The sequence below is a fragment of the Aspergillus ochraceoroseus genome (assembly GCF_002846915.1).
Source record: "Aspergillus ochraceoroseus IBT 24754 chromosome Unknown P175scaffold_3, whole genome shotgun sequence".
Classification (NCBI taxonomy): domain Eukaryota; kingdom Fungi; phylum Ascomycota; class Eurotiomycetes; order Eurotiales; family Aspergillaceae; genus Aspergillus; species Aspergillus ochraceoroseus.
The window spans coordinates 1,607,549-1,631,099 of NW_024468478.1; the positions used below are offsets into that span (position 1 = coordinate 1,607,549).

A 23,551-nucleotide genomic window follows, 5' to 3' on the forward strand; every position below is an offset into this window, starting at 1 on the left:
ACTATATTCCTAGGTAACTATTATTACTGCGAAGGACAGCCAAAGGGGATTGGAACCGGAATGATGCTGTATATTCATGAAACCAAAATCATCGACTAGAATTACAAATAATTACTTGCGCTTCCTGACTCCCAAGTCTATGCTATGACAACCATGATCGACGAGGTGGAATTGGCGGCTTAAATAATGCAGAGGAAAGGAGAAGGAAATTTTCGAAAAGATAGTATCATCGCATAATGCTGGACCCGATATCGCATCACATAATCGCGTGGTTGAATCGAGAAAATCGAGGGCGGGAAAAAAGAAAGAAAAAAAAAAGGAAACGAAAACGAAAGCCACGTTTTTGTCCGGTGGAATGTCAAATACGCTTTGCTTATTATGTACGCCCCAAAAGAAGAAGAAAAAAAAACCTCATCTCGGTCAATGTACACTCCTGCTGGCTTGACTGGCACGGCTCGCACGACTGGGGGTGGTCCGGGGTTCTTCCTCCTCGAGAACATCGCTCAGACGGGTAGGATGGCGATGACGAGGAGTGAGCGACTCCCATCCGGCTCCGACACCCCAGCCAGATCCGCTGTAGTCCACTGCTCCCTGGTCATAACCAACATACAGTGGCGCCGAGGAAGGCGGCATGGTGCTGGTCGCATAGCGGTGTTCACCCTCTTCAACTGATCCCTGCTCATATTCGTCGCTTTCCTCAGACATTGGACGAGGGTAGACGATTTGACGACCTTGTGAATTATGAGCATAGCTACCGTAGTCCTCCTCACCGGGCTCGCTGCTGCCCAAGCCAGGACCATGGGACGGTTCCTCACGCCGCTCTGCTGTGGTTTGAGCCGGGTGGGTACCCTCTTGCTCATAATATTGACCCGCATACTGCGCCGGGGTGTGCGAGGCTGTAGAAGTAGACGGCTGCGCTTGGGAGCCCTCAGTGAAAGGATCAGTTCCAGCCGGTGACGCCGGGGTCTCCCCGTATAGGTGGTCTGGGGTGGCCCCCATACTGGCACGATGGTCGCCTCCGGGAAACGGACCATCGCGAGTGGGAGGACGGGCGGGATCGCGTCGACCAGGGGGCCCAGGGATCATTGGCACTACCTGGACTCCGCCCACTAGGGTGGGTTCTCCATTACGAAGGGAGTTGGTGCGGTCCCGTTCTTCTTGTTCGCGACGGCCCAACTCCTCCCAGGCACGACGAGCCTCATCTTTCGAGATTTGCAGTTCACGACGCATCTCTTTCAGCAACTCTTCAATCCGGGCCTTGTCCGTTTCGGACTTTTGCAGGGATGTGACCGCCTCGCTTCGGGCCTGTCGCTCGGTTTGAACTTGCAATTCGAGGCTCGCCTGGAGTTCCTTGGCCCGTTCTTGTTCGGCACGGGTGTCAAAGAACCACCGTTGGAACTTACGCTCCGAGGATGCGCGTAAGCGCTGCAGTTCCACCACGGCATGAAAAAGGTTAGCACCGGCGGCAGAAAGATCGGTGACTTGGCGAGCCATTTGTTGGCTGAGCGGATCCCTCTCGAGGGCCTCATTGTTCAGCTCAAGCTTGCGAATCCAGTAGCCGGTCAGGCCCTCCCAATGTGATGAGAGAGTCTCCCACCTTTCGAACGCATGTGGGAATCCGACACGACGGGGTTGTTGCTGCTGCTGCTGCTGTTGAGGTTGAGACGTAGCCTGCTGGCTACCACTGGAAGGAACTTGGGTTTGCGGAACAGAGGGCTTAGGCACTGTAGAACCCGGCTGCAGCGGAGCGGAAGTAGTAGGCGGCCTCTGCTGGCCTTGAGCTGCTGCACCCGTGGGTATTTGAGGCTGAAATTGAGGGTCTGGACGGCGAGGGCTCGTTGGTGAGGTGATCGGAGCACCAGTGGCGGTGCGTTCTGGCGCGGGCGGCCCTTTCGGTGCCGCTCGTCGTTGTGAAGATCTGTCGCCAGCAGCGCCAGCAGGGTAGGGTTGGGCGGGAGCGTGTTCCTGCTGAAGTGTGCGCCCCACCTCGTCCTGTTCCCGGTCTTTGGCCTCCTGCTCCGCTTTCCGGCGCGCTTCTCGATCTCGGCGCTGTCTCATAATATCGGTGGGCGTTCGCACACCACTGGGTGGATGTGGGTTCACGGGAATCGGGCCGTGAGCCGCCCGTGACGCGCCATTCTGGCTGCGGCCATTGCCTGCCAGCGCGGCAGAACCAGGTGCTCCTCCCAGGTCGGACATTGACGCGTTCACTTCTTGCCAATCAGGAGTAAACGGAAATGGCTTTCGAATAGCTTCTTCCAACGCCCAGAGAATAGCCGATGCTGTGCGGGAAGAGACGCGGGTGGATCGACGAGGCCAGTAGGATTCGCCTGAGATTTGCGGATTCTCGTCGAGTGCAGAATCGCTATTCTCGTCGTCGTCGTCGTCGTCCGTTTGTGGTTCAGGAGCGGGTCGCACGAGTACTGGGATGGTCTGTTCTATGTGAAAAGGTCGTCCCGATGCATCTACCGAGCCCGGTCGTCGCGGCGAATAGCGGGAAGTTCTCCGGATAACACGGGGGCTGCCCTGTTGCGCACTGGGAGGGGAAAGGGGGCTGCGGGTGGTTGGATTCGGCGCAGGACGAGGAGCAGCCTGCTGCTGGCGTTGCTGGGAAGGGGTCGTAAGCGTAGAAGGGTCGTAAAGGTCGTAGGTCTCGTCAAACGTGCGGTGGGATGGATGATACACCGCTGGGGTGAGGATGGGGTGGGATGGAGGCAGATGATGCGACGACAACGTGAGAATGTGCGAGCTTCCGAAAGTTCAAAGGGATTGAAGCACGTTAATCTCGATCTGATACAGCTCGAGCGAGAATGGCGACTCCAAAAAAGATGGGTCTCGTAGGAAGTAGTAGGTCTCTGGAAAGGCCGTAGCAGGTAAGTATGGAGGAATTAATTGACAGCACGGAATGTGGGTAAATACAAGCGCTCAAAAACGAGAGAGAAAGTAGGAAGGATGGCGACGCAGTGGCTGGTCGAATGAGGGCGGGTGTGGAATTCAGATGGCTGGGGGAACCAACCTCCGAGCGCTGCTACTAGACCACAACGCGCGCTGGAATAAGCCCGTGGTAGTCATGGAGCAGAGCAGGCAGAGCTCAATGGCTGGAAAGCAGGAAATCCGTGTCGACTAGACGTAGCGAGGGAGAGTCGTGAGGGTTGAAGAGAAGGAAAGACCAGAATCGAAATGAGTGAAGAAAAAGAGAAACCGAGCGAGAAAGAAAGAAACGGTAAGCGACGGTCCCGTAAGATTGGGCAGATGAAAATCCAGCAAATTACAACACAATAGCGAGGGATAATTGAAACGACTGACGGTATAAGGAAGGTATGGGTAATTTAATCCCTTCATCACCTCAGATCCGATGCTGAAAGCGCAGAAGAGCGTCGAGAGAGTTAAATACAGCCGACCACAGAGGGAGGAGGGTTGGGAATTAATTTGCCAGCAAGGACTAGAATTGGACCTTACTTTCTTCCTTCATCCCGAGAGAGAAATATCAAATTATTGATCAGGTTGGTTGACTACGAGGACGAGGGATACCGTTGGCAACATCAACATCATCATCGTCATATAAAGAATAATAATACAAGCCCTGGTCTCTACAGAATCTCTTCAGCCTGATGTGTTGGCAACAACAGAGTATCTCGACAGCTGTTCCTTTATTACAGTATACTCGAAACATACATCTTCCACCCTTCTTGAAGCTTCGTCATCAAGGATCCAGGCTGCAAAATCTTCATCAATTTGAACCGTCTGTAAGGGCAAGTCGATCCTCGGGCTTTATTCAAGTCTCTGTCCCGGTTTCAGACATATCGGAAGACCTTACAGGATGTTTCATTTCCACTCGGAATGCCGGATGGAGCATCTATACATCTTGGTAGGATAAATATACCTATCTTGTCTTGCATGATCGTGTTTCTGATCTTTATATGCTAGTGGAAGATACCTTGGAATATCAGTATACAACAGTTAAAAGGTCAATCCATATCTTCTATCTAGATCCAAGAAAGCCGTTGAATTCAAAAGTACGACTGCAATTAACCATTACCCGTACAATGCACAATGCCATCGCATATACTCCTGAGGAATGTGGGCCTGCAGCATTACCTGTACGCGCAGTACTTTCGGAGCGTAGAAATTATGTTAGATTAGAGCTGTCCTTTCAGCCGGGGCTCAATGCACCAATTACGAAGAGAAGAATCAGTGAATTCGATGGAAACCGGGCAGAAGCTTTAGAGATAGGTCACCTCAAACCCTCAACAACCCTCAAAGCAGGCGTCTGGATAAAGCGTCCACAACAACCTGGATCATTAAACTTTAGCAAGATGCAGAGTTGCAGATGGGCAATCCCAAGGTTAGCTCAGGCTGGCTGTTGGCGAAGGTATCCCCGCAACCGGTATGGATGGAGGAATGTGAAATCTTGAGATATCACATCCTAACACTGGATGGATCTCCAGCCTCATGCACATTTATTTTACCTTCTTTCTGGGACGCGCAACGGCGTCAGGTTCATCCAGGGTCCGCTTTTTGCAGATCTGAAGTTGTAGTAGAGGGAATGAGGCTGAGCTTGTGCCTATTATACCTATACCTCAGACCTATCCAGATCCGGTAACTCGAGGGACTGGTTGATATCATTCAACCCATGATGATGCACGCAGAGAAAGTCTGAATGTTATGTCCTAAACAAAGCCGAATTAAAAAAAAAAATACTGGCGGATCGGGTTCCGGGAGCCTCCTTGCTGGAGCATCGATCGCCTTGCTGCAACAGGTTCATCCCTGGGGAAGGAGATCATGTAAGGTCTGAGATAGGTCATTGGCATCTGTGGCCCGCGGCCGAGGGAGCTTTGTTTACACCATCCCGTCGTCCATTGGCATGCGTCCGCGCTGGCTCTCTAGCCCTAGCCACCAGTATGCTGAGCCGCGATCCCCAGCAGCCGAACATGGCAACAATGTACTCGGATCTATAAACATATCCCCCCCTTCACCCTTGCCCATGCTTCATTCTCCTCCTCCGTCCTGAGTCTCCCTCTCGTTCGGTTGATTGCCTATCCCGCGTCTTTGCCCTGCTGAGTCCAGCGTACCCACGCATGGTCGTCCGCGTCCTCTCTTTCAATTAGTTGCTGATGAGCCACCGCCATCACCGTCATTCACGCCGTCAGAAACGGAGCCCATGGCTAACGGATACTCTGCCCTCCCTGGCGAATTGAACGCGCCGCAGAAGAGCCGGAATAGATCGCAGACCACAGTGTGTCTGCCGCCCGCTCCCTCGCCGCCAAAGAAGCGAGCATCCTCATTCTATCCGCCTCGCGGGCCTGATGAGACCGCGGATGAGTCGAACCCGGATCCATTTTACCTCGAACAGTCGCTGAAGAGCGCGGCCAGCTGGGGATCCTGTCGACAGGACTTTCGTCATGCGAGAACTGGTGAAGAAATCCAACGGTTCTTCATGCTAGCCCTCGTGAAGTCTGGTGCAGAACTCCCGGTTGCCAGCCCAGGAGCGCGCGGGGAGACTGCAAGATCCCAGGCGAATAGCCATCGATCAACACTGTCCGTCGTCGAGCTCGAACACCAACTCAGTCTACAGCAGCTCCCCAGCCAGCCCTGGGCAGGCGAACCAACCGACTACAGCCAGGGCTCCTTCAGCTCCGTCCACACAGAGGCAACCCCTGACCTCACACCGAGCAGTTCATTCTCTTCCAACTCTTCTGCTCCGATCTACCCAGAGACCGTCATCAAGGCGACGGAACAACTTTCGCTTCTTTCCAAACAGGCAAACGAGACCCCCTTTAACCCAGGATACCCGTCTTGTGCCACGCCTCTCAATCGATCCCAGATAACGCTCGCTACACTACCGTCGACGCCGCCAATCTGCGAGACAAGACCGCAACCGACGTTCCCGAACGATTCTTCAGAGACCCTCATCATGCCTCCCGCCAGGAGTCAGGATGCGGTGTCCCTCCGGGGCAAACCCCTACCCTCGCTCCCAAGCAACCCCCGCAGCGGGAATGGACACCCGCCGAGGAAGCCACCTCCAAGCCGGCTGGTGATTGAACCGTCCATGATCTCTTCACCCAGTCTCATTGACCCCGTCACCCTGGAGCCGCACCGATCACATTTCGATCAGGCTTTGTTTATCCCGGCCAATGAATGCCCGAGCCCGGTGCCCAGTCCAGGACCCCCGTCGCCTGCATTTGAGTGCCAGCCAACAGCGCCGTCCAGCCGGGAGAGGCCCTCCACTTCGGCCTCCGAGATGTACTGTGAGCAATCCGTTTGGGAATCCGACTCTGAAAATGAAGACGCGGATCCCAGGTCGCTCTCTCGAAAACCAATTGACACTCTGAAGAAGGTCCGTAGCAGGGTCCAACTACGCGTTGCAAAGTCGACGCCCAAGCTGCAGAACCACCACAACCACCCGGGATTGGAAAAGTTCCCCACGATGCCCGAGGCACCACGGCAGGCGCTGTGCTGCGCAACCGCAAGCCCCAAGCAAACGGTCCTCCAAGCCCGTCCCGGCCGGGATATCCTGCGAAGCAATGCGCAACACACTCTGCGCCTGGTGGCGCCGTCAACGACTTCCTTGGTCCATCCCAGATCTCGCCGCAACAGCAGCAAAACCAGAACCTATGACATCGACCGGTCCACCGCTGCCGCAATGCAAGCCAAGTCGCGTCGTCGGCAACGATCTGACTGCCCCGAGATATCCTTATCCGCAGAACGCGAGAAGATGTGCACCTTTTGCCGCGAGGAGCGGTCTGACAAAGCCATCCATCACAGCTTGACGTTGTCGCGTCCCCCTCTGTACAAGCGAGTCTGGGAATCCCTCCGAGTCCTGGGCTGCCATGGCGATATCACGCCGCCCAGACCACGCAAGGCGATGTAAAATTCGTCTCCTTCGTCTGACTGGCACTCACCAATATCCCCAAAAAAAAAAAGGCGTTGAAACGATCTATCTGTACGGTTATGTATACGGAAACACTCATGGCGCGCGCAGTGCATTCTTTTACCAACGATCCAACGATATCAACCCATGACTTTCTTTTCTGTCTTTCTTTCTTTTTTTTTTTTTATTGCCTGCTTCTATAATGTCTAACGATGCTGGTATTCTCACGGACCAGTAATGGAATCAACGGGGCTCACGCATGGAAACGACTTTCTGTGCGAAATGACTTATGAACAGCGGCGCTGGATATATTCACGACATCCATAATTTCGCCCACAAGAACTCGACGAGGCATGCAGCGCGCATCATGATGAGACGCTCTATGGCTGTCTATCTCCTCTTTCCTTTCTTTTCTTTATTTTTTTTCCTTGCACGCTTGACCGTTTCCCTCGCTCAAACGGCTGGAATACTATCTCTCTCTCTCTCTCTAGTCATTCTTTCTTTCCATTTCCTCATACTATGTCTGTCTATAGCAAAAGTCTCTATAGCAAAACGCTAATGCTCCCCCGGGCAAAATATCATTTCATTTCTCCTTCTACAGCCTAGGCAATGTTTACATTCCATTCTTTCCGTCCAGCGGCAACAACGTAGACAGATCCCGCGGGAATAAATGCTGGAGAATTCTCCGCGCTACTCCGTGCTCAGTCATCCATTGCATATCTTATGGCACGAGCAATATTCTACAGGTTGGAAATGGGTTGTTGTTGTTGTTGTTGTTGTTGTTGTTGTTGTTGTCTCGTTGTGTATACTGGTTTGTTTGTTTTTCTCCCTTTGTATCCCTTGGGTGGTAGCAGTTCTTCTGCTTGATATTCTGGGATATCGATATTGATACTGATTCTTCGTCTATTGGAGAGAGATGCTAGACATGGTTTCAGGACTTGTGGAAAGGTTTGCAGTACATACTCGTCATTCGGATTCTGATAGGACAACCCTGCCTAGAGTACCTCTACGCAAGTATGTGTTTTCCGGATGTACTCGGTAGGTCAGTAGATGATTCGTGGCGTTCTCTCTCTATGGAGTAGCAGCGAGTACCTCTTCATAAATGAACAGGTTGCTCATGGAACTAGTTATGTATACTCGGAAAAAAAAAAACAGGTAGGTCGATCTTTCTCCATCACATGCGATGGATAAGCTCGAGTCCAGACCATTCAAAAAGCAACCGCAGACAAAGTACCTATGCATGGATGTCTGGCTTGAGGATCCGGGTTGCTGTCCGTCGGGGATTTCGCTCTGCCTTGCAGGTAGATATCCACCAGGCAACAACAGCAAGGGACCCGACCCCGGCCTGCCTATCCACCCTTGCTGCATGGCTGATGTCCCGTCCAGTCATCCGCGGCACCCGCAGACTGCATGGCCGCGCAGGAAGAATGCACCGACGACGTTGTCTATCCGAATGCAGTACCGCCGTACGGACAGAAGACTACTCCAGAGCAGCAGCCGACTGCATCGGTCAAGAGCAGGTAGGAGAGGTCAGGCTCGGGTCGAATCAGGAAAATCGGATTCCACCAGAAGGTCTCAAGGCTGCTCGGGAAAAACCCGCGGATCCGCATCCGCATCCGCCGCCCCCCCCTCGCTCTTCATCTCCAGGAGATCCATATTCTCCTCCCAATGCCCAACCCGTACCCTCTCCTCCCACTTGGAAACCACCGCCTCCCCCTTTCGCGCGAGTTGAGTCTCGGGTTTCTCCTCCTCCTCCTCCTCCTCCCCAGTCGGCGGATGGTGGTGGTGGTGCTCCTCCAACCCCGCAAAAACCGCCTGCACATTTTTCAACTCCTTCCCAGCCTCTCGATAGACCGTGAGAATCGCCTCCCTTGTTACGCGTCGTCTCTCCAGCTCTGCCGGCGTTTCCTCCTGCATCGACGACCCACCGGCGCGCTGCTTCTTGACCACCCCGGAGCCGGCTCGGCTCTCGTAGCCCCGAAGCACGCCCTCCAGGATCCCTAGAACCGTTCCGGCCCTCATGCCTAGCTGCGCGCCGATCGGGAACCCCGCGTCGAAACCGCGCTGGACGTGTTCGCCCTTCGAGGTGGAGATGCCATCGCGGTACCCGGCTGTGACGTGCTGGCGGCGGAGAGAGGGGAGTTCCGAGGGTTCGGGGGTACGGTCTGCGCGTGTCTCCGTGGAGGATCCGGTCATCCCATTGTCGTGGTCTGCATGAGGAGGAGAAGAGCCGAAGATGTCGTCGAGGGAGTTGGAATCTGCGGGATGTTCTTGGGAGGACATGCTGGGGGGGTGCAGGATCTCAAGGGATCTGGTATTCTTCTATTTATTCAGAGCAGATCATTCGGTTTAAAACGAGGATAAGATGGCCATAAGAATTGGGTGATGTGGAGGAGGAGGAGGAGGATGTTAAAAAAAAGGTGAGAAAAATTGGATCGGCGGGGGTCCGCCTCAAGTAACCTAAGTATGTATATATATATATATATATATACACTTTATCAGAATAAACCAGGAGATATTTCCCAGTTATACCTGCTCAATCTGAATAGTATTATAGTTACTTGAAATCTTACACATAGTTAACTAATTCGAGACACCTCTGCTTTCGGGGTTGCGTGATGATGTATGTTTCCTGCTTTTTAGGCCCCCCCCCCCCCCCCAAAGCCGAAAAAAACTACAACAACGTCTCTTCTCACATCACTGAAAAAAAAAAAACACAGTAATTCATTATTCCACCCCTCTGCGCATCCATGGCCATCCGAGCCCGTCGTGTCTTTATTGCTCTGGCTCTCCCGCCCGTGGTCACCACATACGCCATCCACCGCACCCTCAGCAGTCTAGAGTCCCGATACCCCGAGCTGCCAGTCACCTCGTCCACCTGCAGCGCGGCTCTCCGCACCCCCGAATCCCCCTCTACCCAGCGATGCGATGGAGTCGACATCTACGCTACCCAGGTGCCCCTGAGCACCCTTCTCGCCCCGCGGACCACCAGCCCAGACAACAAGCCAGCAGCCACCCGCAGCATCGCCGCCGCCTGGGCCCACGCCGTCATCGGGAGCCGCATCCTCCGCCTAGAAGGCAGCCTGTTCGGCTTAGTGACCCGTGGGAAATTCGACCCGGGCGATGTGGGCGATTCCCCGGCTGGATTCGCCCCGCGCCCGGAACCCGACGGTGGCGAGCGCGAGTGCAAGCGCGAGCTTCTCAACGGGGTGTTGGTTGTGGAGCGGCCGCCCGCGCCAGGGGACCCGTACGGCCTACTAACTTCCTGGAGGATGGACCGGGGCGCGTGCGAGTTCTTCGAAACGATCGCGCGGTGGGGGTACCCGTGGCGGTTGGTGTCCGGGGGACGGCATGAAATGAGCGTGTCCGGGCCCTTGGAGATGGAAGGGCGGCGGCGTGAAGAAGAAGAAGAAGAAGAAGAAGGCCCCTTTGTGGAGGTGAGGTTTGCCTCGGCGCATGACTATGTGGTTGTTCCTGAGGAGGGCGAGCGGCAGAAGACCATTCCCGGCTGGGTGGGCAGATTACATCGTGGATATGCCCGGTTGATTCTGCATCTTGCTGTTCGGGAGTTGCAGCAGCGGCCAGTAAGCGGTTGATTGATGTATTGGTGGTTTCCCTTTGGTTTGGAATGGGAATACTAGGTATTGCAGCATCTGTCGATACTCAGAATTAACTTTGGCTATACTTGCGAGATTGATTCATCTGGTTTAATCCGCAGTAGATACTTCTTCTGCCTAGAAAATGGGACTTGACTTGCCCTAAACTTGCATACAAGGACAGCAGTAGGCTCAAAAACAGAGACATCTACAGTTTGACAAGATGGGATCCTCGCAGTCACTTGAAGCCTAATTATTGTGCTCTTTCACAACTCAGAGTCCTACTATCGATAGATCCTGGGTCCTCCGGCCAAATAATTCGCATCAGTCAAGGTTCCGGGGAAGTCTGAAACGAGTGACATGGATGCTGATATTATGTGATGCCTGAACTGTTCGCGCAGAGTAATGATATACCAAAAGCATGGAGCTCTACCGCGGTTTCTCAGTGCCGAATATCTCGACTATAAAGACACACACGGGCACAGATAACTTCAGGATCCATACAATAATCAACCACCAAGACAGCAAGACAACTAGCAAGACAACGTCCTTTCTCTCTGACAAGAAAGAAACAAAATGTCCGAACCCATCCAATGCATCGTTTCCTACCCCGCAAAGACCGCTGCCGGTGCCGCGGCCCGGTTCGATAGAGAATAGTAAGCCCTAACATTCATTCCAAAATACGACCTGAGTGCCTAATCCAACCTGATGAATCGGAAAGTTATCTAAACGTCCACATGCCCAACACCGAAAAAGCCTGGGGCCCCCATGGCATGAAGAGCTGGTCGGCTGCGGAGTTTCCAGCTGAGCATCCTCTCGATGGCAGCGACATGCCATTTGTTGTTCAGACAACGGTGACTTTTGAAAGCGAGGAGAAGCTCCGTGCGGCGTTTCTGGCGCCGGGCACCAAGGAGACGACGACGAATTCTGATAAGTTTACGGATGTGAAGCCGGTTATCTGGGTGGGAAAGGTCGCTGGGTCGAAGACTTTGTAAAATTCCGGGGGATCCTGATCGTGTTTGACGGTTATATAAGTCATTACATACAGCACTAGGCATATATATGTATATATATGTGTGTGAGATGCGTGGATCGCAAGTTCAAGTTCAACTATCAACGTCTAGCTAGAACCAAGGTACAAAGAGACAATAAAAGGATGCTATTCCCACCGCAACCGGCTCACCAAACGGCCTACTGCTCTCTTCATAATACTTGCACTCTTAGGAGATTTAGGAAGTGCAGCGCTCCACTCCCACGGACACCAGATAGGCTGTCCCGGAAAAGCACGTCGATACAGGCGCCTCGCATCCGCCCAGTCATGGTCCCAATTCCCATCAGATCTAAGACGAAGAAGAAGAAGAGAAGGAGGAAGAACAATTAGCCCTCCCATCTCCCCATCTCCAATCTCAATCAGAACCAATGGTATCATGCATACCTAACATAAAAGCACGACGGGGCCAGCATATGCGCTCTCAACAACACACAAGCAATGACTTCATCATACTGTCGCCGCGCCGTCTTTACATACCAGCCTCTCCAGTTCGGGTATATAGTCAGAGGCTCGTGTCCCTCATCGCCGACTCCGTTCAAATATATGCCTTTCCGCTGATCGATGGTCGGGAGACAGGATTTGCCGTCGCGGGTCTCGCCGCAGATGTTGGCCGAGGATGCCTTGACGATGGAGGGCACGTCCAAGACTAGTTGTTTCCAGGCTTTTTTCCACTGGCGGGCCTTCCAGTCCTCGATTCCGTAGTAATGCGTGTATCTAGATGCGTAATTCTTAGTGGTTGGGGCTCTGGTTCTACGGAGTCAGCTTGTGTATATATATATACCCCATAGTTAGTTGGTGTTTGTGGAAGTTGATCACAGGTGGGTTGAAAAAGCTAACGAGTGTAGAGAATAAAAAGAATATCAAACTGCAATCCTGTTAAGATAAATTGATGATAGTTGCGCAGTAGAATATGTTCAGGCATAGTTGGGAATTCAAGGAGGAATTTCTCTAAGAATCGCCCCTTCCTCAACAACCATACCCAAATCTCTCATCTGTGCGTATTGTTGGGGTTGTTTATTAAATATGAGGTTTCTATGAATACATCCGAGATAGCGATATCTCGTTCTGCGGTATGCGGTGGTTTTGATTCTATCTTGTAGTTATAACTTAATCCCTACTGCCAGGAGCTAATCTCCATGCCCGTAGTGGCAGACTCTGCAGTTTCAAAACGGCAGGTTTAATGAACAGGAAGAAGGTGATGGTTCCAATCGCAACACATAAGATGTTTGTCATGTAGTAGCCATCCCGCGTGACATTGCAGCTTCCACCGCCGTTGATGCAGCGGGTCTTGTCTGGTTCGAGGGCACAGGAGAACGGGGCCGTCACGAGATCCCCTTTTAAGGAGTCAAGGGCAGGCACGGTGGTAGGTGGAACACAAGTAGCCTCCGTAAATAGGTCGACGAGTTTGAGGATAAAGTACCGCGGGAATGTACCTCCCAAGTTCGAGACGCTAGAGAGGCATTAGAAGAGTAAGACACAGCAGCGCAGTGGGGACTTACGTTGCCAGCATGGTCATGTACGTGCCCCCAATCACTGGGTCGGCAATCCGTGCGTGGAAGGCAGAAACTGCTACAAACATGACGGTGTTCATAAATGTTGAAACAACATGCTCGACGATTACCGTCAAGAGATACCAAAATGGAACATCCGAACCGGATGGGAAGATCATGACCGTAGCCTGGGCCAGGACTGCGGCGGCAAGGCGTCCGACAAAGGCCCAGCACCACAGTCGCATCGGGGTATACTCGGTTGACCACTTTCCGGCATAGTAGCCAAGACCGATTTCGAAGGGGAAGTCAATGAGGACGACCAGGGCCATGTTGTCCTGGCCAAATCCCTTATCTAAAAGCTTCAAGCTGGTGACGCCATCGTTGGCCTGGAATCCGATTTTGGCAATCAAATGGACTAGAATGATGGTCTGGATATTCTTCAGCTTCAGCACATTCCACATGCTGCGGTACACGTCCATGATACTGTCTCGCTCTGACACCTTATCTTCTTTCTTCATGAAGGCGAGGAGGGTGGTCACGACAAGGTACGCCCATCCCCAGAAGGTGAGATAGCCTCCCAGGGACAAAAGACCACCCTCGCCGGGAGTCGTCCGGAAATAGCGGTTTGCAAAGTCCTGGGAATTGAATGCAAGAAACACAGTGTACGACAAGAAGTGGCCAGCTGTCAGGCCGACGGTCTGCGCGGTTGACGCGTATGAAATATTCGGCGGAGACATGAGGGTAATAGCCCATCCGTCAACGGCAATGTCCTGCGTGGCGCAGAACAGCACCAGCAAAAACCACCAATATGTAAAGTTCCAGACCCCTTCTCCGCCATTGGCGCCCGCCGCCTTCATCATCTCTTCAATGCGTCCACCAAGATAAATCATGGCGAGGCCAGCAATGACCTGAACGGGAGTAATCCAACTCTTTCGCCGGCCGAACCGGGGGCTCCAAACGGCATCCACTATTGGGCTCCATAGTAGCTTGAGGGAATAAGGATATGAGGCTAGCGAGAACACGCCGATTTGGCCGTAGGAGAGGTAGGGTTTAAGGAGGAACGGCACCGATCCAGTAGCCAAGCCCATGGGGACACCCTGGAGGAAGTACAGGACGCACAACAGCAGAAAGTTTCTCCGGTCGCTGGGAGGAAGGTCGCCAAAGCTTGTGGTCGCCATTCCGGGTGTCTGAGGAGTCATGGGGGGATCTTGGTCAAGGGAAAAGCTCGTCCGGGACATGAGGCGATTCGCCCGGCTGGACGAGGACTCAGCCGAATTGTCCCGCTTGCGCATTTCGATATTGGAATTCATATCTGCACTCCCGTACCCGTTCTGGCGGGTCGCGATACTAAGACTCGGCGTCGAGCGACGTTTGGCAATGGTGTGATTCTTGCGCTTCATCTGGGAGCCGTGTCCGGGGTAGGAGGAGAACGATTCGTCGCCAAGTCGTCGCGTGCCGGGATTCGTGTCAGTATAACCCGCGTCGGAGGGAGTGATGGACAACTGATCTCCAGGGTTGGGGGAGGTGAGTGAGATCTTGATATTATTCGTGATTACCTTCGATGCTGGGGCATACTAGGGTATTGAGTTCCACCTCGTCGGACGTGTTGTTGCGTGAGAGGATGACGATGTTGGGAGGTCGCTAGAACTGCAAGGAGCGTGGACATGGAGGAAGGGGGGAACCAGGAGAACGAGATTCTGGGGAGGAAGGAAAAGGACCAAATATGATCAGCCAGACCGTTCTGAGTCAAATGATGCAAGCGAGGGGAAGAATCTGAGGTAAAGGTGGTGGTGGATGTGGCGGTTGATTATTTGAGGCAAGCTGGCCTCAAGCGGAAATTCTCAGCAACTCCGCATTACTACACAGAAGGACCCTTTGTCCGCCACATGCTTAGCGGATATTTTCGGCTGGTCCATAAGAATTAAGAAGGGACTGCTTGAATCTCTATCTCCCTACGGAGTACTCTGTCTACTCCCTACTCTAGAGTCTCTAGATGCCCCGCGAGTACTCGTAATCCGTCTAAAAGCCTAGCCCAACACTCGCCAAAGCACAAGGTACGACACGTCAGGATACCTGTGCCTAACAGTTGGGCTTGATATGACTTGTATACAGTCTCAGTATCTAAATATCTTATTCGCTAGTAAATCTCCGTGACGATACCCATATCCTACTAGGGAACTACTAACTAGTAGTAGAGGCTCTCACTAGTACAGGTGATCCACAATAGGCATATTCAGGGAAACAACAGCCACTGCTTTTTCCTGTCGCAGGAGACCAGACCTCTTCAGAATACATTCATAACTAGCAAGAGCGAAATTATCTTTTCAACCTGTCAAAATCACGTCGCAAGTGCTTTTGTCAAGTCGTCGAGCTGGGGGTTAAATCACGTGTCATCGTCATCAAAACAAACGCTTCGACGTTTATCGCAACGCTCCAGAAACAACCGCGAAATCCCAACCCCATGGACCTACTACACTCAACAGTAAATATGGAAGAGGAGTTGGACTCGGAAATCTCCTCAATCCGCGCCGAAAGTATGTCTCACTTTGATCCGTGAATACCTGTCATTATACAGATCCAAGCTAACACCACAACCGCGTAGTCCGCAACCTCCAACGCCGCCGTCGATTCCTTGCCTCCAGTATTCTCTCGTCCGATATACTGCAGTCTCGTTTCAAGGCGCATCAACCACAGCAAGAAGAAGACGAAGAAGAAGAAACAACAACAACAACAGCAGCAGCAACAAGACCAGCCCCCCTCTCAACCCTAAACGAAGACATCTCCCCGCTGGTCCGCGCCGCAGGCATACACGCGCAGTCGAACCACCACCGCATCGCGTTCTCCACAACCACATTTCCATTCAAGGATCCGTCGCCGAATAACAATCCGCCCAATAGCGCAACCGGAAACGCCAATTTACTCGGGGTGCGCATTGATATCGGTGTCCGGAGCGGCAGATTCTCCAAGCCATACTATCTGCTTCTCCGACGGGTGCGTGTTGACGCGGCAGGCAAGCAGGAGCGAACTCGAGTCCGCGTGCACAGACATACGATTCCGGCATTTATACCCGTTGAGCGATTAGAACGGGTCTTCCTGCCCGTGCCTGTGTCTGTACAAGGTGATGAGGGAGAAGGAGAGAGGCTGAACGAAACGAAGAAAAAGTCGAGCTCCGCGCGAGGGCAGGACTTGCGTGGCTTCGTGCGCGAAGTTCGACGACAGTTAGTTGCGTGGCATACCAGGATGGATGCGGTGAGTTACCTCCGCGAGCAGCTGGGTGTTATTCGGCGCGGAGTGGATGAAGATGAGTACGGGTACGAGGACGAGCACGCAAATAAGGACGGGCTGTGGGATCGAGACGTGCTAGGCGATTCAGGGGCTGGAGAGACTCGATTGAAGAAAAACGAGCTGGGGATTGTGGCGCTGGCGCCCACAGCGCTGGAGGCTTCGTATGTGCGGTTAGAGTGGGAAGATGGCCGGGTGGGGAGGTTGAAGGTATCTAATTCTGGGGTTGTGGAGCGCGCTGTTGTTATTGGGGATACTGGGAGGGATAAGGCGCTGGAGGCTGCGATCACCACGGGTGATAGGAAATTGCTCACCGTTTTGGATCGGTTGAAGAAGTATTCGTTGTCGAGCGGTAAGAGGAGGACGCTGGACCTAGAATAGACCATGAACAGACTATATACATTTCCAATAATGGGACGATTTCGCAGAGTAGATATTGTATACTAATGTGATTGTGTCAACGTCTCTATCTATCAAGACGGCCCTGGGATGATGATCCCAAAGACGTCAGGCTATGCACAAGAAAATCTAAAGAAAGAAAAGAAAAAGAAAAAAAAAAAAAAAGCCACTGAATATGTACCTGTATACCATATCCCGCTCCACCAAGTAACCAAAAGAAAAGAAAGTAGCGAGGTCAAATAATTACAAGTCGGTAAGTAGATAATAGACAGTTATAAACCAGGCCCAATAGCTGGATATTGAGACATTATGGGCAAAGGAGGAGACAATGCGAGGAAAACGGAAGGAAAAGGGGGGTATCACGTAGACATCAAATCGTAAGTGAGAGCGCATCGTTCAAAATTCCTTGTAGTGCTTGGTTTCTTCATTCCCGTTGGGGGTGTCGGGATGGTCTGCCACGCAAATGGCCGAGTCTCGCGTGTCAGACTGCGAGTCCGAGAATAACAGCGGAGGGAGCGGTCCGTAGGGTTTCCCGTCCTGGTTCTCGAGTTTTTTCCGGATGATAGCTTCCTCTAAGTTCCATCGGTGGCGTAGCTTGGTCTTTTTCGCATCGAGCAGCTGAATTAAAGTCGATTCCTCTCTGTGATGGCCCTTCTGTAGCTCGTTGACTTCCATGGCATGCTTCTCGATCAGGGCCTCCAGCTCCCTTTCCAGCCGAGCAATCGCTCCCTGTAGTCGAAGCTCCTGTCGATCTCGCAGCACCTTGATTTTGGCGTGATGGAGTTGATCCATGGAATCGAAATCATGGTATTCCTGCGCGAGCTGGGCGCGATGTTGCTGCGTGAAACTGCGACTGGGTGGGGTCAAGTCGGACCCCGATATAGATGGGGATCGGGACGGTGGAGGGCTGGAGCTGCTGAGGTACCCTTCCATATACTTTATTCGCGTTCGAGAATTGGCCTTGGCCCTTTCAAACTCTCGTACTTGTTCCATCTCGGTCACCAACTGTCGTTCTTCCATCCGGCAAGCATCGTTTAGATTCTAACGGGATGTGAGAAAGGAACGAAGGGTGCAAATCTTCGCGAGGAGAATAAATACCTTTTCTCGTTTTGCTTGTTCAAGCGTCTGGTTTTGTTTCAGCCGACCGTCTAGTGTTATCTGTTGGCGGTGTCGGAGTTCACGGACAAGGGTGTTTTGAAATGATATATGACGGTTTCGTTCCCCGGTCTGGGTTTGGCGCATCTGCCTCAGCTCTGCATTCGCAAGGCTCTGCAGCAACGCAGCGTTATCGAAGACGGGGATTTCTAGCTTCAGAACTTCGGGTTCTCTTACTTCTTTTTCTTCCGTGGAGACTGACTGACACAACTCCTTCGGTTTCGATTCCAGGTAGATTTTCTCGGTCCCTCGTTCGCCCTTTGCGACGGTCAGCTGCGCAGCGGGTGGAAGAAGGACTGTAGAGGGCAGTCTTCGTTTCCTGAAATGTATCTTCCCAATTGCAGACTTGATACTCGATCTCCTTTTTTCCTTCTCCTTCTTGTCGATGCTGGAGGCTACACTTAACAGCGAATTCCTATGTCCAGAAGCTCTGCTCGCGATCCTGCCATCGCTAGAGCTGTACGAGGTCGGGCGGGTTGAGGGAGAAGCGATCGACCGAGTGCTTCCACATTTTGCGGGGCCGGAGGAGAGAGTACATTCGGAGAGGGATAAGGCGAGCTGGTCCAGGACCGGGGACTCGGGAGCTTGTGTTACTGAGACTTCGTACGCTGAATTGCGATCGGTCGATGATCCGGACGAGATGATCGGAGAGGAAAGATCGACCATTCCTGAGGCAATCGAAGCGGCCAGCGACGCCACAATCTCAACTTCCGGAACCTTCAGTCCCAGTTGTTGCGCTTCTTCTACTAACTGTTGCTGTTGCGCAGTCTCCAGCTCCTCGGAGGATAACAGCAGAACTTGCCTGCGGTATTGATCCTCATCAACACCGATAGACATATCCGACTCCATGGTCCAACTGCAAACCCCTTTATCCCCAACCGCACATGAAGCGCAATTACCTTCAATTATTTTCTCGGGTGAGGTCATGAAAGCAGATCCCAAAAGGGGGGGGCGGTTATGATAAACGGCGAAAGTAGGCGGTCGAGTGAGGAAAAGAGGAAGAGATTGAAAAAAAAAACAAAACCAAAAACAAAAGGAGAGAAAGAAAAAGAGAAAAAAAATAGGTAAAAATAGGACAGTGTTGTCAGTGCACGAATTGCGCGACACTCATCGACTCGTCCACAGTACCAGAAGCACAGTGGACGAGAGAGCGTCGCTCTTGAGCAGCATCCGACTTGCGCGGGGGAGGGGAGGGGGAGGGGAGAGAAGACTTTAAGGAGAGTAAGGCGGATAGGTGGATATAGGCGGGATAGAAGAAGAGGAGAAAAGCTGAATGAGGTTAAGAATAATGAGCTGGAGCGGTTTTCTATGCGGCTGTAAAGTGCGCAATGACAAGTCACCACAGCGTGAAAGATGATTATTTCTCATTATTCCGGAGTATTCTGCGTCCTTTGGCATATATTATATTGATTGCGACCCGGGACCCGCCTGACCGAATCAATTTAATATGTATTGCGATGGACTGACCCAGCACCCACCTTCTTCGCAACTACGAATCGTGAGAGACAGCGCGGGACATGCAGTCAAGAGGGAACACACTATGGGACGTTGGAGCGGCTCTGGTTCTCCACTACCGTTCATATTTACATGATTCAAGGTCGATGGGGGCGTGGATAGCAGGAATACGATACTCCGTGGTACCCTACGGAATACGGGGGACAATATTATTGAATGACTATCCCTCTGGCCGCTAGGAACCGTTATCTGCTTTGGGAAGCTAGGGCCTTGGGGTATCCCGAGAGCCATGGTTTCAGCCACTGCAACACCATGGCTTTGGGCCAGGCACTGCAGCTTCAGAATTTCCCAAGGGAGCAGATGACCTGCAGGCTGGAGCAAGTCCCAGGGCGGATCTATAATCCCCTCCTGCCAGTCCAGTTCGTTCCTTTGCAGCTTTGCAACTTTGCAATCTGGCCCTCCTCCATCCTTCCATGGGGAGGCTAACTAGTGAATAGTAGAATACCCAGAGCGGCAAGCAAGGCGATAAGATAGATCCTCGGTTAAAATATCCGGGCCAATCCCTGGGTTCAAATTCCCAAAAAAGACAGTGAGTGGTCTGGGGCTTCGTCGCATTCACCGCAATTTGAGCGAGACTAAAGAAGCTTAGCAAGGAGGTGAAGGATCAAGATGGAAAAAGAAACCCCATGTTTAGTAAACTTAGATTCCTCCGTAAGGCATAACAGTAACTAACTATATCCCGTCATTAGTTTAGCATGGCTATTGCCATCCTATAGGCCTTCTCTTTCGCCTCCCGGTGTATGGAGTTCTGTGGGTTTTTATCCCAGCCGTGGCCGCAGCCTTCCAGCCTCTCCCAGATTACCTGGTGACCAGGTTCTTCCCGTATCTTAGCTGCAAGCTGTTCAGCTTCCGGCGCGAGATTGTCTTGGGACGTCGTGATAACCATAACCCGCTTGGGGAAGCCATCGGATTGCGCATACAGGGGCGAGATTCGGGGGTCTCTCGTATCGTGGCCCGAGGGGATGTAGCACCCATCAAAGAATCGAGCCATGCGCGGAGGGATAGGCTTTCCTGTAGGATCAGGACAGAGTTTATCTTCGGGCTGAGTATAGAGATCGACGGGAGGATAAAACGCGAGAACAGCATTAAAGGTTTCACTCGAGAAGAGATTCGATGCCGCTGCGAGAATAAGATTGGCCCCCGCGCTAAACCCCGAGAGCGCGACGCGGGCTTTATCAAACGTGTCGGGTTGCTGGAGAACCCAATTCACTACATCCTCGACATCGTTGAGTGCTGCGGGAAACGGGTTCTCGGGTGCCAACCGATACTGAATGTCCAACACGGTATACTCCGTTTCCTCGCTCACTCTGCGACAGAACTCATCGTCACTCCCATGCATGGGGATCACGAATCCACTTCCGTGGAAATTGATGAGGACGGGACCCGGCCTGGACGCGGATGCTGGTTTATAGACATGGGCCTTGATTGATCTCGTCGGATCCCGCGACTTGATCTGCTGAACCTCATCTGGGGTTGTGCTTATGCGTCTTCCACGCGCGGCCAAAAATCGAATTATGGTGACCACCACCTTGTAATAAAGGTAGGTAAAGAAGGACATGCTGCATAAATTATAGGCCAACCGACCACAACAACTGGTAATATGAAGGTGATACTAATAGAGGACAAGAAAATTGAATAGGAGTTCAATGCATTTATGGAACATTCACCTCGTGTGGGAGCGGAGTATGCTAACTAATACGTCGCTCGCGAGGGACAATGTCTTTGTTAACAACCTCTAGGCTCTAGGGCATATAGCAGTTCTAACTATTGTCTAAGTCTAAGTCACAAATACCAGACCCCATCAGCTACTCCGTACAATTCCGTAGTTATATAACAGGTGTTATTATACATAAAGAAAGCTACGCATCTCGATCCGCCGCAGTTCATTGCCCGGCTTCCGCTTTCCTTCTGCTACCATTATAGACAGGGTTTAATATGTAAAGCCTTCCATAATAATAGAGTCCAAAATAAAATATACAGGGAAATAATGGGGAAATCAGTCTTTAATTCAAGAGAAGAAAATCAGCTCCAGAAGCACCAGAAGTCATGTGCCCCGGCCGACTACTGAGGTCGTGGTAATAAGAGTACTCGCTGCAATATCCTGGCGTCTGACATAGAACTACACTATTCCAACGCACTCTCCCAAACTCGACGGCCCACGCCTAATCAACCGAAATCCATCGTTGACGCTTCCGCTTTCATCGTCTACAATACCCATCCATCATCTTCCATCGCACCACCTTCATCGCACCTGTTCCTGAGCTTATGCAGAGGGCCTGAGACTCACTGTCTGCATTTGTAAATCCCTTTTTTATCAGTCGGGACCCAAGGTGGTCTGGAGACCGCCGCTACCCATGGCCACTCTAAATCAAGCTGGAGACACTAAGTTCACCGTCTTTATCCGTCTGCCTTTCCCTAGAGGTGACTTTGTGGATCCTCCACCGGTAGGTGCCTCGGTTGGTTCGATCTCGTACCTCTATACACTAACGTAACAAAGGTGGAATGGAATGCTGCCAAAGATCAAGCGCTCTGGGATATCCTGTCCCGTCCATCAAAGGGGAATGATATAGATTGTATGTTACTACCCCATCAACCGCCTGCAAATGTGGAGGGGACAAATATGCTAATATTCTATAGGGAAAGCCCTGTCTGTATTCACCCAACCCGATATATTGCCTTCCTTTGGGTTCATCTACTTACTTTGCTTAGGGCAGAGAGCTTCGATGTAACGCTTCAGTTTCTGCTCCAGCAAGCAGCATGGCTTTACGATCGCCAGTTATCGCAAGTCCGCGCGCAAATGCGCAAAGTAGGTACTACGCATTCGAACGCGCCATCCCCGGCTCCAGGCTCCATATACGCCAGCACGGCTCTAGGACAAGCAGCCAAAATAGGCCAAGCCAGTGGTAAGCCTATAAAGCACACCCTTGCTGCAGTCTACTAACTTTTTTTTTCTTTTTTTTTTTTTTTTCCTTCAAGGCGTTCGAGCCCCATCTAGACTATCATCGCAGCAAAATGTTCCCCAGCGAGGTATGCATTGGTAGCATTTAAATCGCCTGTATCCCATTTATGGATATCTCTAACAGGATTGTAGCACCTCTTCCGCGACGCACAAGCTCCGGGAATACTGTTCAGCAGATCAAAGGAACTCGAGACCCATCTTACCCTGGGACTCCCACTTTCGAAACAAAAGAGCCAAAGTGGGATGGCCAACGACCTTCCATCGGCAAACGCGAGCAAGCTCCTGTGCCGGCCACCCACAGGTCCCCGACTCTTGAGGAGGAGGGCCTGACTTCAAGCTCATCAGAGTCTGAGTCTGATGACGACAATGACGATGTTGCGCGTAGGAGGGGAGTTGGCTTTAAACGATTCGGGCGATTCTCAATGCATCGACAGGCCTTGCGGGACGATGAAGACGACGACGATGATTCCCCTGCCTTTCTTCCGCTCTCTCACAGGGCCGAGCAGGTTCCTCGCGAAATGTCAGGCCAGGATCTGAACGCAACACTGCGGATGGAGCAAGAAGAACTTGCGGCCGTGCGACGACGGGCAACGGAACCACATCAGAATCTGAGAAAATCGATGACCGCAGATTCATCCACGAGCTCTGTCAGCTCTGGTGTTCCCGTCACAGGGTCTCATCCCCACAGACGCAAACAAATGAGTCACCCTAGTCCTCGCCGAGCTACAGACTTAGCTCGGATGAGTCCGCGTCGTTTGACTGCTTCAGGGCGAGAGATAAGCGATGGAACGCCTAGCATGGGGAGCAGCTTCAGCGATTTAGATGGTATGGAAGATCCTTTTCACCCCGCCTCCGTGTCCGTTCCGGCTGACAGGTTGAACCATAGATACGAGTGTGACACAATCAATGCTTGAGGAAGCACTTCTGAGCAATATGCAACACGGCGGAATGGCCAGCCGGATGAGTACGATTAGCCAAGCCCTTCGCAGTCGCTACTTATGAGAAGCAATCCTACCAATTAAACGCAGAGATGGCGGAGCAATCCCTGGTTGTCACTATTTATCTAACCTTGGTCGAGAAAGAATGCATTCGCATAACAGCGGATAAATTGGAGTATCCACATCTCTGGCAAGCCCTGCAGGTGTTAGCATTTTATTTGCTTCGGAAATAACAAACTACGTCTATTTACAGGGTTTGCAGAACCCCCCAGCTTGAAACACTTCTTCAAAGTCA

The 23,551-nt window shown here is 52.1% G+C and overlaps 11 protein-coding genes across 11 annotated transcripts; 5 read left to right on the top strand and 6 right to left on the bottom strand.

The window, feature by feature from the left end:
- Positions 1-54: 54 nt before the first annotated feature.
- On the bottom strand, positions 55-3,072 carry P175DRAFT_0556778 (uncharacterized protein; the record flags this gene model as incomplete). Its single annotated transcript, XM_040900713.1, has 2 exons — positions 55-2,749; positions 3,017-3,072. 2 exons carry the CDS (start codon positions 3,070-3,072, stop codon positions 421-423), a joined length of 2,385 nt encoding a protein of 794 aa, XP_040753213.1. The 3' UTR covers positions 55-420.
- Positions 3,073-3,840: 768 nt separating this feature from the next.
- P175DRAFT_0531355 (uncharacterized protein) lies at positions 3,841-6,871 on the top strand (the record flags this gene model as incomplete). Its single annotated transcript, XM_040899866.1, has 4 exons — positions 3,841-3,868; positions 3,928-4,345; positions 4,760-4,942; positions 5,068-6,871. 4 exons carry the CDS (start codon positions 3,841-3,843, stop codon positions 6,869-6,871), a joined length of 2,433 nt encoding a protein of 810 aa, XP_040753214.1.
- Positions 6,872-8,446: 1,575 nt separating this feature from the next.
- P175DRAFT_0477415 (Yae1 family protein) lies at positions 8,447-9,322 on the bottom strand (the record flags this gene model as incomplete). The annotated part of the gene is made up of 1 exon (XM_040895318.1): positions 8,447-9,322. Exon 1 carries the CDS (start codon positions 9,152-9,154, stop codon positions 8,447-8,449), a length of 708 nt encoding a protein of 235 aa, XP_040753215.1. The 5' UTR covers positions 9,155-9,322.
- Positions 9,323-9,554: 232 nt separating this feature from the next.
- On the top strand, positions 9,555-10,564 carry P175DRAFT_0500709 (uncharacterized protein). Its single transcript, XM_040897008.1, has one exon. The coding sequence runs from the start codon at positions 9,622-9,624 to the stop codon at positions 10,465-10,467; it is 846 nt and encodes a 281-aa protein (XP_040753216.1). The 5' UTR covers positions 9,555-9,621; the 3' UTR covers positions 10,468-10,564.
- Positions 10,565-11,043: 479 nt separating this feature from the next.
- On the top strand, positions 11,044-11,572 carry P175DRAFT_0523038 (uncharacterized protein; the record flags this gene model as incomplete). Its single annotated transcript, XM_040899291.1, has 2 exons — positions 11,044-11,123; positions 11,189-11,572. 2 exons carry the CDS (start codon positions 11,044-11,046, stop codon positions 11,460-11,462), a joined length of 354 nt encoding a protein of 117 aa, XP_040753217.1. The 3' UTR covers positions 11,463-11,572.
- Position 11,573: 1 nt separating this feature from the next.
- P175DRAFT_0531360 (uncharacterized protein) lies at positions 11,574-12,440 on the bottom strand (the record flags this gene model as incomplete). The annotated part of the gene is made up of 4 exons (XM_040899867.1): positions 11,574-11,591; positions 11,651-11,807; positions 11,903-12,268; positions 12,385-12,440. 4 exons carry the CDS (start codon positions 12,438-12,440, stop codon positions 11,574-11,576), a joined length of 597 nt encoding a protein of 198 aa, XP_040753218.1.
- Positions 12,441-12,625: 185 nt separating this feature from the next.
- On the bottom strand, positions 12,626-14,408 carry P175DRAFT_0434255 (SD08430p; the record flags this gene model as incomplete). The annotated part of the gene is made up of 2 exons (XM_040893648.1): positions 12,626-12,968; positions 13,018-14,408. The coding sequence occupies 2 exons, from the start codon at positions 14,406-14,408 to the stop codon at positions 12,626-12,628; spliced, it is 1,734 nt and encodes a 577-aa protein (XP_040753219.1).
- Positions 14,409-15,469: 1,061 nt separating this feature from the next.
- Positions 15,470-16,623, top strand: P175DRAFT_0404477 (uncharacterized protein; the record flags this gene model as incomplete). Its single annotated transcript, XM_040893009.1, has 2 exons — positions 15,470-15,542; positions 15,611-16,623. Coding segments are annotated over 2 exons (1,086 nt in total), but the record flags the coding sequence as incomplete, so codon positions are not given.
- Positions 16,624-17,085: 462 nt separating this feature from the next.
- P175DRAFT_0434945 (uncharacterized protein) lies at positions 17,086-18,693 on the bottom strand (the record flags this gene model as incomplete). The annotated part of the gene is made up of 2 exons (XM_040893701.1): positions 17,086-17,730; positions 17,788-18,693. The coding sequence occupies 2 exons, from the start codon at positions 18,691-18,693 to the stop codon at positions 17,086-17,088; spliced, it is 1,551 nt and encodes a 516-aa protein (XP_040753221.1).
- A 1,124-nt stretch (positions 18,694-19,817) lies between these two features.
- P175DRAFT_0202463 (putative esterase/lipase) lies at positions 19,818-21,080 on the bottom strand. The gene has a single exon (XM_040892572.1). The coding sequence runs from the start codon at positions 20,915-20,917 to the stop codon at positions 20,045-20,047; it is 873 nt and encodes a 290-aa protein (XP_040753222.1). The 5' UTR covers positions 20,918-21,080; the 3' UTR covers positions 19,818-20,044.
- Positions 21,081-21,713: 633 nt separating this feature from the next.
- Positions 21,714-23,320, top strand: P175DRAFT_0531365 (multidomain presynaptic cytomatrix related protein; the record flags this gene model as incomplete). Its single annotated transcript, XM_040899868.1, has 7 exons — positions 21,714-21,803; positions 21,857-21,932; positions 21,997-22,006; positions 22,069-22,262; positions 22,336-22,386; positions 22,451-23,143; positions 23,205-23,320. The coding sequence occupies 7 exons, from the start codon at positions 21,714-21,716 to the stop codon at positions 23,318-23,320; spliced, it is 1,230 nt and encodes a 409-aa protein (XP_040753223.1).
- Positions 23,321-23,551: the final 231 nt, after the last annotated feature.

Excerpts from the sequence above, each read along its gene's own strand:
- P175DRAFT_0202463 (XM_040892572.1), bottom strand. The coding sequence starts at position 20,917 with ATGTCCTTCTTTACCTACCTTTATTACAAGGTGGTGGTCACCATAATT.
- P175DRAFT_0500709 (XM_040897008.1), top strand. The coding sequence starts at position 9,622 with ATGGCCATCCGAGCCCGTCGTGTCTTTATTGCTCTGGCTCTCCCGCCC.